At 48.2% G+C, this 18,139-nt stretch overlaps 1 protein-coding gene across 1 annotated transcript in view; it reads right to left on the reverse strand.

Moving 5' to 3' along the window:
* The window catches only part of ITGB5 (integrin subunit beta 5), a 59,424-nt gene that overhangs the window by 33,255 nt on the left and 8,030 nt on the right, over nt 1-18,139 (reverse strand). The window contains exons 3-6 of the mRNA XM_030952278.1: nt 14,859-15,063; nt 10,091-10,340; nt 6,592-6,760; nt 541-702 (exon numbers count right to left, since the gene is read on the reverse strand). Coding sequence (XP_030808138.1) covers nt 541-702; nt 6,592-6,760; nt 10,091-10,272 — 513 coding nt within the window. The 5' untranslated portion in view covers nt 10,273-10,340; nt 14,859-15,063. The remainder of the gene's footprint in view (nt 1-540; nt 703-6,591; nt 6,761-10,090; nt 10,341-14,858; nt 15,064-18,139) is intronic.

Below are 18,139 nucleotides of genomic sequence, written 5' to 3' on the forward strand. Positions count from 1 at the left end.
TGCTCATTCATCCCAGAAGTTTCCTCCACTGAGTTCAATTTTTAAAAAGGGCTAGTTTGCCTGTTTATTAGTAAGACTTATGTTAGTGTTGTGGTCAAAGGCTATGAATAAAAGCAGCTTTCTGTTGTACTTGCTAGTGTAGTCACATCAGTGTAGATACACCCTTCTCAGGAAGAGTCCTCTGGGCAGTCCTCACTCCATCCTCCTCAGACATATTTTAGAAAAGAGATTACATATTCTGTTTCCTCTACACTTTGCAGGCAAAATGTAATGCTCTTCAGGACACCAAGTTACTTTTCCGTCCTTTGCAATGAGCTTTGAAGGAACTCACTAAGTCACCAACTCATTTTTGACCATCACAGAAGCATTCACTATGGGGGGATGCCCAAAGGAAGAGCAAATTTTATTTGCAAATTGCAGAAGCTGGGTTAAACCAGGCACTGCATTTGCCAAAAGCTGCTGGAGTAGGGGTTGGCTGGTCTCCAGAGAGGTCCCCCAGCCCTCGAGGTCTCTGAGGGCTGTGCCCCGTGCCCCACTCACCAGCTGGCTGGAGGCGCTGTACTCGTTGGCTTCGTTCAGGTGGCACTGCCCATCGTGGGGCTGCACCAGCCCCCCCAGCTTCCCATCCAGGGCTATGTGGGGCACATCATCCGTGGTGAAGACCAGCAGGTGAGATGCCTCCTTACGCCAGCCGATCTTCTCCTGGGGGAAAGCAAACCCTGTGAGACAGCAGCCAGCCCCAGCCAAGCCCACGCTTCACCCCTCGCCCTGCACATGGTCCCAGCCACGTGCCTGGCCAGCAGCAGACCCATTAGCATTAATTAGGAGAGTACCATGCTGATGTCCACCCATCCCTGGTACGAAAACAAAATGTCAGGAGCCCATCCAGCTTTTCCCAGCATCTCCTTCCAACACACTTAATTTAAAAGCCATGAGGAGGTATGTGGACTGTCCACCAGACCTTCTCTGCCCAGATCCAAGAGTAAGAATTTCAGCTGCTTTTATAGCCAAAGGAGACCTGCCAATTTCCTCCACACACATTTAATCTGACCTTGTTTCCTCAGCTCTGTGGAGCGGCCAATGCAAGAGCAAGAGCTGCAATATCCCTGCTCAGCATTTTCATTGCTGCCCACTCATAAAGGCTGTTTCTGAGCTGTGATGGACAAAGTGAGGTGCCTGCCTGAGGGGACAGGCTTTGATGCAACCACACTCATGCCCAGGCACTCTGCCCTGATCCCCTTCTGCACACATCTCCTGGAAGCCATGGTGCCTCAGCTATTTCATTGTACAGCTCTACACATGCCCCAGGCAGCTCCGTCCCCAGGAGAGCAGGGGTACAAGGGTACACACACAGCCAGAGCAGAGCAGGGACCTTTGGCATTGGTGCTGCCACTAATCCCACACAACCACTCTGCACAGTGCTGCTCTGAGAAACTTCTGCCTATTTAAAAGCATGGTAATGTCAGGACATGCTGTAGTTGTCCCTATGAAATCACTGAGATGTCAAGCATAGCACATGAAGTGTCCTCTGACCCCTCCTTGGTCCCTCTGTGCAAGGACCAGACATTATCACTGTCTTTGCATAAAGAGAGATGCAAGGACAGATTTTTTTTCAAGTCAAGGGATAAGATATAGATGACAAACATTTCCCTCCCATGGAGCTTCCCCAGGTTTCCAAGTTTTCATCAGCCTGGGAAGCAGATCTGTGCCTACAACAGCACACTGAAGCACTTTGTGGCAATGGAAGTGGAAGGAAACAGAGGTGCTCAAAGGAAATTTTTGCAAACCACTGTGCTGCAGCAAACCCCCTCAGTGGCTGCTCCTGCTGCCAGGTCACTGCCAAGCTGGGTGAGCAGGGGTCTTGCTGCTGACCATGGCAGGGAGATCCTGCCACAGCACAGATTGGAGGCACAAAGTCCCACTGTCCAGAGCTTCCCCTTGAGCTGGCCACAGTGACCATCTGCCAGCAGACACTGCCCCACACCTTCCCTACCCACACACTCCCAGCATATCCCCCTCCCTCCAGACCCTGGCTCAGAGTACCACCACACAAATCCTTTGGGAAAGCACAAGGGAAAAGCTGGGTCACCGATGGGAACACGGTGCAGATGGAGATATCCAACTCCTCCAGAGTTACTGCTCAGCTTATTTAGCAGAACCGAAACTCTGCCCTGTTTACAGGAAGGTGCAGGCCCTTCCTTTGGAAAGCAGTGGCGTGGGCAGGGCAGGAGGGCAGAGCATGCAGAAGGGTGTAGAATCACATGTGCCAGAGCAATTTTCGCCTCCAAATATGAGTCATAGCCCAAAGCCTGCTGATCTTTCCAATAAATATAACTCTTGCTTCAGGGACATTATTCTAGAGTAGATTCCTTTTTCCTCCCAATTACAGAAGGTTTATTTTCTTTATTGACATTTTAAAGACCCCCATGATGCATATAAGGCCATAGGAAGAAATTTTTGGCAACACACATCCTTTACCATGCACCAGCACATTACAGTCCAGCTCAGGAAGCAATGAATACTTTTTGCTCTGGGAAGCAGGATTCATTCCTCTGAAGTTACCCCACTGGACAAAAGGCTAAAACCTCATGCCAAAATGTAACTTCTTAAGAACTCAACCCAAAAGTGATTACAGCTCTAATAATGTAAGAGGCAGTTTTCAGTCTACTCAGCCACCAGACAGAAGCCCATCCAATTCACTTTTCTTTGAGTATCCAAAGCTGATTTCTTTTTAAATGATTAAGGCCAAGAAACTCCCAAAGAGATTAGAAGGATTAATCTGAGTTTCATTTCCTTAGAAATGTGCTGCACACAAAGAAAAGGAGCTGCGTTCAAGCAGCAGTTACAAAGTCACTTCAGGGGTGCTGGTGCTGATCACCTGCCTGCTAAGCCCACCTTTAAATCATGGGCTAAGAATTCCTTTGCAGACAAACTCTCCATGACTCTGACACAATTTCCCACGTAAACAGTATCAGAACTGCTGTGGCTGCTCAGCTCAGGAACTCACTCCCAAAAAGCAATGAGCACCCACAGTCTCAGTGCCAATATCCAGGCACGGAAAGTATGTGATGCCTCAGAGCATCAAACCAGGGTGCCTCAGATGGGCTGGCCAAGTCAGTGCTGATCCCACACCAAAAAAAGCTGTAGACCTACAAAAAAGGCCCCCCAAGGAGGCTGGCATGCCAAGGAGCATCTCACACTGCCTCTACCACTGGCCTCAAGGCACTGGAAAATACAGCTCTTCAGCATGCAGTTTCCACTGAGAAACCCAGAGCAGCACTCCCCTCGGCTTAAAGCAAATAACCAAGGAGAATTTCATTTATTTTTATTGGACTGGGATTGCTGAACAAAAAACCCAGCACTGATGCCTACCCTCTCATCTGGTTTTTGATCCTTATGGGATAAGAAGGATTTTTAAAGCAGGGGTGGGACTGGACCCAAAGCAGAGTAACATGTTTCCACAGGGCTTGGGGTGCTATGGATCCTGCCCCTACTCCTACAACCAGCTGCAGTTGCCTTCTGTACCCCAAAAAAAACAGCTTCTCACTCCATACAGCCAATAGCGACTGGCAAAACTGTCACAGCTACCTCAGCACAGCTTTCCAAATACTATTGAAAAAGCAGCAAAGCCTGCATTTCCATGCCTGAAAAAATACCTACATTTATACTTTGGGCACTGAATAAAAGCCATTCAATTGCCAAGACTCAGTTACCACGATACCCCCCTGGATTCATCAATTTGTCTAAAACCTCACCAGTTTCTCAGGTGCAGACCCTCTTGGAAGCAAGAAAACAGATACAGGTGCAAGGCAAGGATGCCTTAGGGATCAAAAGCCAAAACCTCCTTCACTTGGAATTGCTCTGAAAGGCACCTCAGTGTCTCCCAGATGCCTTGGCTATCTCCACCTACCAGTGTCTAGCAAGCATCAATCATAACCATTCCAAAAGATGGTTTATTTTCCAATCTAGCATTATCTCCTTGCTGCATCTTAGCATATAAGATCTGAAACTTACACATACCACCAAGCTATATGAGGCTTGCACTTAGAGAATGGCAAGAAACCAAAATACTGCAAATGGAAAATGTAATTATGGAAGGCTGATTAATATTCCTGGCATAGTATTTTAGCATCAGAATAAAGGCTTATTGTCTCTGGCTCTTTCATTGCCTTGAGAATAACATTTACCATATCTTCATCTTTCAGAAAGGAGCCAAACCCTGGGCCTGCTCCTTAGTCTCTGTTAGCTGTACAAACTTTCCCCATTCCTTGGGTTGAAGACCAGGCCAAAACATGACTTGAGTGCTACAGAGCCCTTAGGCAGCTCATGCAGAAGAAATTCTTGCTATGCATTCCAGTGTAAAAACATCTAGTCAACACAGGAGGTATTGTTTCTGACACCTCAGAAGGGGAGGAGAAGGCCCTGTTTAGACACCATGGCTTGGAGACTGCGATGCTCTGCTATGCTGTGACCCCCTCTCCCCTTGATGCTGAGCACAAAGTGCTTCATGGGCAACACACTGCATGTCCCCAAGGCAGGGGACTTTCTAAGGTGATAAGTAGCCTGGAAAAAGCTGGAGCATGCCAGTGAGATGCAACGGGGTGCCACAGCAGTGATGAGGAGATCCACCTCAGAAGTCACCAAGGTACCCATATGCTGCTCTCCTTGCCTGGGAGGGGGAATAGTTCCTGAGCTAACAGAAATTCCTGTCTGCTTCTGGGGTTTTAATCCCCATGATACTCCATTAGTCACTGCAGGATGACAAACTCCATGCCAAGAACATCCTTGTCAGCAAGCTGCACTTCTCTGCCACCCCAAATGTCTGCAAGCCTCACCCATCTCAGTGGTGTTGAGTCTCACCACAGCCCACAGCCACTGACCAGTCTGGGCCTTCGCCTGGGGACCACAAGGGAAATTAAGCAATAAGTTCCCATTTTGACTATGGGACCAAACATCCTAATGTCCATCAGCTGCCTTGAAGTTTTGCCTTTTTTAACTCTGGACAGACAGAATCTTTGCTACTCATGGCTGTGATGAGAGGCAGCTGCTCTGCCCAGAGCAAGGCACTGCCAATGCAGCATGAGTCATGGCACAGCCAGTTCTCCTGCCTTGCACACCAGGCCCATGGACTTCCTTTCCCACACCCAAGCTCCAGTAATTAATTAACTGCTGTGGCTGCAGAAATTTGCTGTCATGACCTGCCACATCGTGCCAACAGTCACGCATGTACACATGCTCACCTTTGCTCACCCTTCCTCGAGGGTGCTCATTCCTGAATTTAGATGGTACCAGCATCTAAATTCATCTTCTAAATTTAGAAGGGACCAGGCTGTGCATTCAAGAAGGACAGTTAAAGATTTTGGTCCTTACCAGCAATCTGAGACTGCCACAAATTCAGAGGAAATATCTTGCAGGTCTCCTGCCTTCCACCAGCACTTCAGAAATGAGCCCTTGTGATACACACTGAAGTACTGTTACACCATAGGGAAACATTTGCCTGGTTTTGCAGTAACTTCGTGGAAGGGAGTGCAAAAACCCACATGGTGAATGGCACAACTGAGTCACCATCCTGAGCCATCCCTGCTCTAACCATGGGAGCCACCTCTCCAAAACTGAGAAGCACTTTATATCCAGACAGTTACTGGGAGCAGCACTGCAGCTGTGCCAACAACAACATGTGTGGGAAGATGCCCCAATGGGGCAGGTTCAGTCCTGCCAAGACCATGAAGCACAGCAAAGCCAACCCAGACAAGAAAAAATCTGGCTTCTCACATGCCTGCAATCCATCGCTCCCACAGGCCATGCCTATCTCCCAGCTCCCATAATTCAGACCCAGAAGAAAACATGCCCAACTAAAAGGACTAAGCAAGGCTGAAGCAAACACAAAGCAAATTGCAGCAACAGGGGAAAAAGCAAATAGGACCAGCCCTGATGAGCAGGGAAGCTCAGCCTCATGTCAGAGTGGAGCAAACACTTTCATTCATGATAAAGGGATATGAAGCAACCCAACTACTTGTTCCAGAAAGATCTCCAAGCATCTCCAAAAACCCTAAGGACACGGCTAACATGGCACCAAGCTAATGAACTCTCCAGCTCCAGTTCTGCCGACAAAGAGGTAGAGAAGGCTATCAGCACCCAGAGGTGAGATCATCCCCCCACACACAAAGAGGGAAAGTATGAGCAGTAGGAACCAGCTCCAACCCTCAACATGGGTCTACTGCTGCAAGATGTGTTTGACACACCCTTGAAAACCGCATTGAGCTGATGTGCAATGCTGCTGCACACAAGTGCATGTGACTCTGGAAGGACTCTGCCCCAGGTGCTCAGCACCAAAGGTCTAACTGTGTAATGAAATCTCAGCCCCAAATTTGCATTTGCAAAAGCTCCATTTTTTATCCCTTTAAACTAGAAAGAGGATTAACCTTTTTTCCTTTTTACCTACAGAAGCACATAAAAACAAAAGCCTCTACTTTTAAAAGCATTTTTCAGTTTCTCCAAGAAAAATTCAGTTACTTCCATGAAATGGCAAACTGAAGCTTTGCCTTGGTTCAAGAAGAGCAGAAGAAACCTCCAGAAATGAGAGCAGCTCACCTTGCACACAGCAGCCTGCAAAATGGCATCGAAGCCGCCTTCTGGAGCATCTCGGTTGCGGGAAACTTTCTGTTTCCGGACCTCCTCGTTGAAACGGTCGACTTTGTCCGTCAGGGACAGCAGGTGGCGGAAGCCAAAGGATGGGACACAGCTGGGGAACAGCTTATAACTGTGGGAAGAACAGAGGAGTGGTCAGCTGGGAGGAACCACACCCGCAGCCAAGAACTGCAGAAGCTCCCAGCTCTACCAGGTTGGTCTCTAAGGTTTTGTTTGGAGGGTTGGAATACTTTTGCAATGCTTTGTATTTTGGACACTTCAACTTCTGGCTACTTCTCTACAAAATCCTACAGTAGAGCCCATACTTTTTTTTCCTCAAGGGCTTTCAGAAGCTGAAGCTTCCAGAGATCCCGCCAGGACTGAACGTGTCTCTCCACGTACCACGTGAGTGGTGACACTGACCACCAGCCCACCCTGGGCCATGCAGCTCTGCAGTTTCAGCACTCAGAGTGGTTTTCACTGGGAACCTGCAGCCAAGGATGAAATCCAGTGATAGGGAGGCTGCATTTTGGCAGATCCACCCTCCCCAGCAGCCCAGGAGGGCCATGGGAGCCGTGTCCCACACCTGCAGAACCTGTGGGCTGGCGTCAAAGGGCAGAAGCATCATTGCCAAGAACTAGCTTTCCCCTCTTCTGCAGTACAGATTTTCACTGTGTCATCCAGTTTTCTTGCCAGTATGAACCACCCTACACCTACTGCACACCACCAGGCACCTGGCAATTGCCCAGTATGAGATGGAGTAATAACCAATACCAGCTCAAGCTTCCTCCCACTCTCCATGCAAGCTGGTGAGCAAACACCATCTCTGCTTCCCACCGCAGCAGAAAGGCAGGAGGGGCACCCTAAGGCAGAGAAATGTCTTGGCAGGCCACCAGGAAACCTTTTTTTTTCCCATACAAAACCATGAGAAGGCAGTTTTGGTGCTCACCTGGAGAGCTCAGCAGAGCAGCTCCTGCGGCATGGGAAATCAGTGAGTGTGTGCAGGAGAGAGGGATGGGAAGGGTTAAGAAGAAATGTGTTTAAAAGGAGTTGGCCTGGCACTAATTCACTCTTATCTTTTAACATATAACCCAGAGTACAATTAAAAGCTTTTGCTGACACATGACCCACTATGGGTAAGTTGCAAGAGGCTTTTTACACAAAGGAGTATTTAAAATTTACCATCACTGAGAACTCAAATTCCTCACAAGGGACCCCAAAGCAGGGATTTCCATACACACACACACACACACACACCCCTAACTGTGGGGCAGGTCTCATTGCCCTGGGCTTGGCTGGCAATTAGAGCCATCCCTTTTGATCCATGATCCACATCCAGACCTGCATTGTGCTCGCACCCAGGGCAAGGCAAGGAGTGTGCCATGTCTGAAACCTCTCACTGCAGGGTCTCGGCAAGTTGCCCTTAGCCCATCAGGATGCTGAGTCAGGAGCAGAGGTGATGAAGGAGACAAGGGAAACAGGGCTGCACCCCACCCAGACCTGCAAGTCAGTCACCACCACAAGGAAGAGAAGGGGAGAGCCTGGACCAGGGGCAAAAAGCACCCACTGCAGCTCGAGCTTACTTGCAGCTTTTCTTAGATGCTGAACGGTTTGTTTTGACACCAGGAATAGCTGCAAACAAAACCACGCCTGACAAGCCACCTCACTGCCCCAGGGACACGTGGCAGCAGCCAGAGCCCCCACACAGAGCAGGCTGGGGAAGGAGAGTCCATCAGAGAGCAGGGAGCCAGCACCCCTGGTTTGGATGAGGAGGAGACACATGGAGACTGGAAGGGAGCACCTACCACATGACCACGTGGGCAATCCTTCCTAAATGTTTTCCTAAAACCAGGCTGGCTTAAAGTAACCCACAGAAAGAAAAGCAACCACCTGGGTAAAGCCAAAGGAACACACAGATAGCCTGATCATGGTGGGAAAAGCTGAGGTGACAGCTCTGGATGTTCTTGATAAAAGGTCATTGGAAGTTTCAGGTACACCTTTGTTGCTGAGTTGTCCAGTTCCGTCCTCTCCTTCTGCACCCATCTCCTCCTGCATGTTTCACTCTGTTTCTCTTGGCAAAAGCCATGTCACACCAATTAAATCACACACCAGCCAAACAAAGTTTCCAAGATTTCTCCAGCTGGAGCCTGTCCCCAGTCTCAGGGCAGGTGACTGAGGAGGACAGAGATGACAGAGGATCCCTTGGAGGCTATGCCAAATTTCTGGGAGAAGCACTATGAAGAGTGTGGTGTGCAATGCCATTGGGGCAGAGACACCTTCCTGGCTCAGTGTGGTCACTTTTGCTTCATGATTAAAGCAAGAGTTTTCAGTGTTAAAATCCATTTGAGTTTCCACTCTGAACAGAACTGGTGAAAAGCGAATACAGACAATTTTTGTCTGGTCAACAAGCAATGTGCAGTGAGATGCCAATGCTTGGTCAGAGCCAAAAGCTGGCCTAGAAACTCACTGCTGATGCAAGCTGTCTTTATCTGCCTCTCAGAGCTTGGCATCCATGCATGAGGTGATCTTACAATGTAAGTATCCACAAATGGCTCAAATGAAAGGGTTCTCCTCACTGCCCTTAGGTGACTAGGAAGCACCCACTGATGGATGAGGTGAAGATGGGGATTACAAAGGTGTCAGTGGTGACATTCTCCCAGGAGGGCACTTGCTGCTGTATCCATCCTTCAATGCCAACACCCAAACCCATCTGAGCCTGGACACCCTTCCCTACATCCAATTTCACTCTGGAATAACCTTCAGTTCAATGGACTTGATCCCAACTCTGGTGGTTAAAAGAAAAACAAAAAGACACTTGCAAAGACACAAGCAAAAAAAAAAAGGAAATAAAGGGAAGGCTCTGATATCACCACAAAGTAAACCACACCATTTGTGTCTTTTGTAACTACCAGTTTGCTTTCCTTCCACAGCAATAAAGATGAAAAAACCCTCCTGCCACTGTAAAAACACTCTACAAAAACTCATTAATCAGCACTATAGGCCATAGCAAATCTCAGTTCCTCCAAACACTTTTGTTGAGAAGAAGTTACATTGCCTTGGCCTCCTTATCTGTAAAATGCAGACAAAAAGCTTAATTGATTTACTCAAACGCCAAACTATGACTCAGAGCTAGGATCAGAAATCAGGAATTTCTGGCTCTGGTTCCTTTTCCTTAAAGGCTGTAAAAAAGCCTGCTATGTCTGCATCCTTTTCAGGTACTTAAAAATAGCTTCAGGCTCCCTGGTACAACAGTTTCCCATGTCTAGATGCAGAGATCTCCCCAAAGCCACAGCAAAATTAGAAGCTGTCCTATTTTGAATTGCTCCAGCATCACAGTGACAGCCAGGCTCATCATCATCATTCCCAAAAGCCAGGGCTGAAGGGTGGTTCATTATTTACAGCAAAAAGGCATATGAAGAGTGCAAACACAGACCTTGCCCCTCCAGGTGCACGCAGCACTTACCCAGTGCAGGGATTGTTTTGGTATCTTGGCGCCGTGTAGGAGAAAGGAGAAATGTTTTTGTCCACGAAGGAGCCAAAGCCCAGACGGAAGTTGCTGGTGAGCTTCCTCATCTCCTCAGCCAGCTTGGTCCCCAGGCTGCGGATGTTGTCCAGGTCGTCGTTCATGGACAGGGACAGGTCCATCAGGTAGTAGAGGTCCACGGGATAATCCTCCACCTGCCTCACCTGCACTCGGAACGAGGTCCGGTCACCTGCACGTGCACAAACGGCGGACACGGTGAGCAGCAAACTCCCAGCACACATAAAAATCCAGAACATACTTTATTTTTCCCCCTGCAGAGCAGAGAGATCACTTTTCAAAAGAAGAGGGTGAGGGCAATAAGCTTTTCCAAACACATCCCTTAGGACCAACAGGAAAACAGGTATTGACTTTGGGTCCTCTTAAACTATGTAGGATATTGGCTGGCAAGAAAATGACACAGAATTCTTGTCTCTATTTTAGCTCTTTGGACGTATCAGAGAGGGTCTTGCCATCTCATCTGAGAGAACATCTAAGGGAGGACACATGAAAAACACTGTTGCCCAGTGTGCAGTCCAGGGATGTTTCCTCAGAAAACAGGAAAGAAAAGCAAAGTGAACCTTAAATGGATGTTTCATGGACTACTGCAACAGGGACCCTGCCCACACTTACTTGAGTATATTCTCAAAGAAAACCAGGAGCAGTCCAAGAAGTCCTGCACAAAAGACGGTAGGAGGTGTAGCAGAAAAAGAAGATCAGAAAAAAACAGCCAGTATGAAGTGAATGCAAGATGTCCTCTGAGCTGTGCAGGGAAGTCAAGGTGAAGCAGACACAGAAGAAACACCTTTGAAAAGGAGCTCCCCCAAAAAATGGAGCTGGAGAAATCAGAGCAAAAGGGAAGTGAAAAAGAAAGTTGTTAGGGTCACCCAAGGAAGCACTGAAGCAGAGGTGAAACTTCCTCAAGTGATGAGCCCAAGGGAAGAAGTTGACAGGGCTGAGTCACAGGGTGTGCAGATGTGAAGAGAAGCAGAGGAAAGCCTGCCCCTGACCTTCTCCTTTGCCACACTGGTTTTCAGAGACACCCTCTGGAAGGGGTGCCAGGGAACGCCACCACAGGCAACACCTACTCCTCAGAAAAGCTGAGGTTGCTTCAAAGTGAACTCACACCAGATGGACCTCAGTGGAGCCAGACAGCAGGTGGCAAAAGTTTGCCTTTCACTTTGCTAAGGGAGAGGTCTAAATAAAACCACAAACCCCAACCTCACAAGCCAGGCTTTGGTGATCCCATGTTCCCAGCTTCCAAATTAGCCCCTTTTCCAGTTCACTGGTGTCTCAGCCCAGTGAAAGGATCCAGGGAATTGGATCATCACAAAACCAAGCTCCCAGTTCTGCCCTCTCCCAGCCCTTCGAGGGCAAGGCTGAACTTGGGGCGGTGGCAGGTTCTGCAAAACACTTGTGGCTTCCCCTCTTCTTCCCCAGAAATGGAACTCACATTTTTTAGTATTGTGAAAACATTTCCCTAACTGCTTTATTGTTCTCCTCCTTGTGCACAGCAGCACAGCTGCTCCCACTTACTTCCAGCCCAACAGCAGCAAGAGCAGCATCCCAAAAGTGCCATGCTGGCAATGCACAGCACAAGGGGCTCTGCAACCTGACTGGCAAAGCCTGGGGTCAGGCTGCACCAAGCCAAATCTCCTCAAACAACACCCTCCTTCTCCTTCAGCATTTCCCTGCAATCTGCTGCAGCCCCACCTGGGAAAGGCAGGGCTGCAGGAGGCACCATGTGCAAACATGCACATGTAGATAGTGCCCAGCTGTAGGAAGCAAGAAGCTGATGCCTTAAATATTCCTCCTTCCTCTCCCCAGCTTTCTTGTCCAGCAGGAGCAGGACAGGGCACAGGGCTGGGATGTGGAGTGCAGCGGGTGCTCCAGGTGGGCCTCACATTATACCTGGCCTGCATTTTGTGGGGGAACAAAGAAGAACACAACTCATGTGGCACAAAAACTGCTAGCACTGATTGCAGGGTAAAAGACTGTGATTGCAAGCTTGACTTTAATTCGGTGCTGCAAAAATGTGTTTAAATCTGGGAAAATTCTTTCCCATACCCATATTTTTAATTCCTACATATTTTTCCCACTCAAAAAGGGGATGTGTCCTCTGTATTTTGCAATGTTTTCATTTCCAAAAACACTGCTCTTCCTGCCAGAAAGGGTGTTTGGGATGCTGCGATCAAACGTGCTTCTCTTAATAGTTACAAATTTATTGGTCCCTGAGAAGCACCAAAACCAACAGGATCCTGTGGCTGGTTCTTCTTTCATTCCTAACTGCACAAACCAATTATGTCAGAGAAAATATCACTAATGTATGTAAGTGCAAAAGAATTTATTATTCTCTATGGACAGTATTACTTCTAGGGATAATCCAGCCCCCTCCTTCCTCACATACTGTTGCCACCATCCCCTCCTTAGGGCTTTTACTGAAAAGTTGTAAACTCAGAGCTTAATTCAGAAATTTTTCTTGGATACCATCATGCAGAAGCAGCGCAGAAATTGGAAAAATTGATTTTGGTCAATTTAAGAACATAAACTCAACAATCATGCTTATCCAGCTTATTCCTGCTTGGTGAGGGTTATGGCTTGATGAGCACCACAGCTGCATCTGTTCATTTTTTAAGTCTGTTTACACTATTGCTATTTCTTTTAACTAGGACATGCTGCTTTATAGCTGGGCTCAAGATTAAAAAGCAATATTATAAAAACTAAATGCTCAATCCAAAAGCTACTCTGTAAGGACATCAATTTAAGGCCTTTGGAGTTTAGCTGAGGACACAGATTTGGGGATGTGACTGCTGCCACAGGATGATGAGATCAAACTGCCTGGGTGGGAACAGCAAACAATTGACAATCCACTCCCTTCTGCTTCTGCTTAGCGCTCTAAGAATAAAGGATCACCACTGCCACAGAACGCCACCACGTGAATTCATCTTTGAAACAGGACACCCCTCATGCCCAAAATTAAATCAACGTTGTCTCCTTTTTGTCTTGGGTTCACAGGGTGAAACCTGTTCTCCCAAACTCAAGGATTAATGGATAATTTAAACTGGGCCTGCTAATGCAAGGGTTGAGGAAGTCATCAGCTTGAAGGTGAAGTGTTGCCCAACATCAAAAAGAGAAGAAAAATGGGAGATACTATCACAGACATGTAGGTTATCCTCATCTTGCAATGACTGTGATGCTCTGCGAGAGGAGCACAGGGAGAGGAGTTCACTGGCTCAGAGTGGGAATTGCTGTGGGGGTCCTCAGGATGATTCCTGCAGCTCAGCCCAGACCTGGAGGGCTTCTCCATCATGAAGAACTGAGGATGGCCATGAGTGTGGTCCCTGCAAGGGTGGGCAGAAGCAGCACACCAGCCCAGTGCAGCCCAAGGCTTCCAAAAGCCAGACCCCAGGGAGGCACAGGGAGATGGATCCCTGCACCCTGACACTGATTGGAGCAGTGGACACTGGATGGGCAAAACTGCTGGGGACTGGCAAAGCAGAATTTGCTGAGCGCTGGGCACTGTGTGTGGAGGATGCACAGGAGATGAGATGTGGAAGCTGAGCCAGCCCTTTCTGTCAGGAATTGCCTCAAGAAACAGCAGTAACAACAACTTCCTTTTGCTCCCTTTTCTAACACAACATTCAGTGGCAGAAGCCATGCATCCAGATGTATGAACAGCGGTGACTGCTCTCAGGTATCTGATTTTAAGGCTTTGAAGCAATTTTTTTTAGATTTGAGGGTCCGACCAAAGACAGCTGAGGAAGTTAATTGAAAAACATGACAATTTCAAACTTACACAGCTAAAACAAAAACTCCTGTAGCAACTGGTAGGCTCTGGGAGAGCACTGATAGCATAAGCACCAGCTCAAACCCCTGTTTTTCTTTAGTAAAACATCAATATTTCTCTTTTCTGTATGCTCATGAGAGCTGTCACAAAACTGTAAGCCTAAGAAACCCACACAAACCACTTATAATGAATCAAGCTTTTATATTTGCTTCTTATCTTTGCAATAAAGAGCTTTTTTCCCCTCTTCAGAAATGTCAGCTGCCAAATTTTTTCAAGAATTCTAAACCCACATTAAAGCCTCCCCCCAGCATGCAAAAACTTTTGATAACAAGCATGCTCGCATAGCTCGGAAGAGCTGTTCCCTTCTAATTTTTAATTAAAAGGAAGAGATTGAAGAAAAGTGATGGCTCAGGAGAATGAAAGAGGGGCCTGGCTATAGTCCAAGGCCTGAGTCACAAGTTCAAATCTCCATCTTCTGCCTTGATCCCATAGCTCTTTTGCATCCTGACAGAAAACAGATATGTGGGTTTGTTTCCAATTTATAGAAGGATCTGTCTCAGTTTAGAGTCATGCCCTGTCAGCTTAGCGGAGGAACCAAAGTTATTTTAACTCCTTCCACACAGTGATTCCATTTTGAAGCCGAGCAGGTTCCTCCTAAACACATGCAGGTGTTAAAACCATTTCTGGTAGCAGTTGTGGGTGGGCATTGACTGACTTTGCCCAACAGCAGGGTCCTCTCATGGAGAACACGTGCCCCAGCCCCAAACCTGTTTGTGACTCACCAGCAAAGTTCAAAGGTATGGAAGGGGCCAGCAGTCACCTGCTTTAGTGGGCTACAAGGCCACAACCTACAACGTGCTCTTGGCACATCCTGGCCACCCTTTCTCCCTCCCTCCACGCCCCACGGAGCCGCTGGGGACTCACCAGGACGAAGATTCAAGGCGACCTTCTGAGGTGTGATCTGTGTGACGTCCAGGTGGCTCTGGCCAGAGCCCTTGCTGCTCAGAGGGACGTTCCTCACCACGCTGATGCTGCTGCTGGGGTTCTCGATGGCTCCGGCGCAGCCGTCCGCAAGCAGGTTCTGCAGGAAGTCGCACCGGGATGTGATGGACTTTGTGCTGCTGAAATCCTGGGGGGAAAAGAGGGACAAAAAGGAAGAGGAGGGGAATGCATCAATCCCAGAGCAGGGGCTTTGTTTTGACATGCTGGTATCTAACAACTAGGTGATGACAAGGAGAAGCTGGTGCCCTTTGTGGTGACTGTTCTTGGAAGGAGCCTGCACTGAGCCTTGAGCCTTTCAAAAGGATCAACCAAAAAAGGAAGTTCTATTGAGGATTTGAACACTGAGTTTGCTCACAGAGCACTGAAACAGAAACCTAAGCCTGTGTTTTCAGCTCAGCCACAGCAGCAGCACCTGTTCCCAGCCCTGGCCACAAGAGAGCAAGGCAAAGCACTTGGTTTGCTGCAGGGACAGCCCATTGCCATCCCTATTATTTTATGCATATGCGCCATCTCAAAGGAGCTTTGCAGAAGACAGAAGAAAGGACAAGGAGGTGGCACTGAGGGAAGCAGGACAAACCCACCAACCCAGAGAGGGCCAAGTAAAGATGTGAAGCTGAAGATAGGCTGGGTGGCTCCCTCTCCCCTGGGTGAGACACGTCCCCACACAAGCCCTGTGTGGGGAATAAGGGAGGTGGGAGAAACTTCACGGGAGCTGGTGAAAATGCAGACTGTGCCCACCACAGAGAGTCAGGCACAGGCAGCAAGGTGCAGGCAGAGGCTCACTGCCAAAGGATGGCCAGGAGCTTCCCAACACCCATCCCAGAGCTCCAGCCCTTGCTGCAAGCCCCGTGCGTGGTGCACAAAGCAGCCTTGTGCAGGGCAGCGCTCAGGAACAGCCAGAACACAATGCACCCTTTTGCAAGAGCCTGTTTGTTAGAATGCCTTTTTTTTTTTTCCCCAAAAGTGCCAAAGGGAACAAGTCACATGCCCAAAACTTACTGGGTTTTCAACAGTCGATTCCTACTTACTTCTGCACTACAACAATAGAGACAACCCTCTTCAGCTCCAGGGCTGAGGGACTAATATGACATGAAATAATGCAGAGAAGATGCTTGCAGCCATGCCAGCCCCTCCTTCAGCTGCTCAGCCAAAACCAGTGTGGGGCTGAATAAACCTCACTTATTGCTGAAACTCCAGCATGGCAGAGGACAGGAGAGACATCAAGGAGGGAGAGGCTCCTGACAGATCCTCATGGGGTGATCTCCAGGGGTCCCTCAAGGACAAGCTTGGATACAGGGCTCTGGGACACAGACAGAGGCTTTCAGCTGCATTTTTCTCACTACAAGGTCCCAATGCTATTTGAAAAATGAGAGGTTTGCATTCCAGCATCCAGCAGCAGGGTCCAGCCAAGAAACCGACAACGGCACATCAGATGGATACGAGCACAAATTTCTTGGAACGCGCCGTGTAAACAGATGAACTTCCAAAAAAGGAGGACTGGGACTATTTAAATCATCTCCAGCATGACAAAATAAAAATCAGAATCCCTCACAAAACTGAAAACAACGCCCAGCCTTTCAGAGCTGCACATTTCAGGCAACCTTGGAGAAAAGTTTTTCCCAGATGTGGTTTTACCTGAAACCAGCAAAAAGCTGCTGGGGTCCAGGTGTTCCCTTGGGCGTATCCACCCAGCAACAGGGGGAGATCTCTCCTTGCTCTCCTACTCTCCCAGTACTCAGAGCACAGCTCCAGGTAAACACCCCTGCCAGCTCATTTCTGCTGCCACCTATTAGAAAGGACACTCAAAAAAAGTGCTGCAAAAAGCAATACAAACAGCCCAGGAGCACAGCTGGGAATTTGTAGTTACTCTCAAGTAACTAACATCGGAGAGAAGCATCCAAATGGGACAATATTTAGGGCTGCTCACATAACTGCAGCTTCTATCAGGTGTTTCCAAGACTTCCCAGCATCTGCTCCAAAGATTCCAAAGGATGTCCAGGAGGTCAGGGGAAAGCCCCTACACAACTCTTAGGTCAGCAGTTCCTTTGCACTCCTCCAGGTTCCCCTTGCTTGATCCAGCTCTTTTCTCTTTGTTCTAAAATGGGTCCAGAGGACTTGCCAAAGGGCAGCAATTGCTAACCTGCAGCTCCAATCAAGTCCAGCTATTTTCTTGTCCTGTGAAAAGCCGTATTACCTGAGATGGAAGAAAATATCCACCCTCAGTGGTGTAAATGCCTGAGGGGAGGGTGGTGCAGCTCAGCACCCAGGGGTGCAGGACTGACCCCTACTTCATCTTGATTTCTTACTCAGGCAGAGTAACACTGAGCAGGAGGGTGACAGGGAAAGCCCCAGCAATCACCACTGCACCCTGCAAACAAACAGCCATAGGTCAAAACCCAAAGCCAAAACTGGGGCTACCAGGTACCATCCAACTCTAGTGCAAAGTTTTCTGTGACAGAGAAAATCAAGGCTCGTTGGGGTTCAGTAAAGGGAAAAAGGATGAGCAGACCTGGGGAATAAAGGGCATTGCACAGGTCCAGACAGCTCATGAGAAACCACACCAAAAGGCAGCCCCACAGCACCTCAGACACAATATGATGGTTCAAACCCCAATTTTCCCTAAGCAGAGAACACCTTGGGGTCAGTGAAGGAATTCAGTGTGCCCACATATCTGCCAGTCATCTGCCTGCAGGCCTGCTTGGGCAAGAAATGCAGCAGATGCCCCTCACAAGGGGGAACCACCCCAAACTTTGCTTTGTGCCCCAGAGGAGCACTCTGGAAGATGGAGCCCCCAGCCCCTGTCACTCACTCTGGCTGCTCCAGCCCCCTGGTTGGTGCTCAGAAGCTCACAAAGGGGAATGCACACAGGCAGACAGGATGAATGGAGACAACAGTGGGACAATTACATGCTCATCAGTTTGACAGTTTTAAGACAAATTGCTTGGTTCATGCTATAAAAATGGAGAATAGCACTCACTGTATCTAATACCTAATTCCTAACTAGGCATGTCCCCACCATTCAGGCCATCCTGTTCTTTTTGATGAAGATCTCAATCATTTTTTGCTTTAATCAATCCAGTTCTGCATTAATTCAGTGTGAAACATGCCTGGTTTCTCCATTAAAAAAAACCAAACAAAAACTTGACATGCTCCCTTTAGGAACATCCTTGATTTTCTTCTTCATTCTCTAGACACACATTTCT

Source organism: Camarhynchus parvulus, chromosome 7 (genome assembly GCF_901933205.1).
Source record: "Camarhynchus parvulus chromosome 7, STF_HiC, whole genome shotgun sequence".
Classification (NCBI taxonomy): domain Eukaryota; kingdom Metazoa; phylum Chordata; class Aves; order Passeriformes; family Thraupidae; genus Camarhynchus; species Camarhynchus parvulus.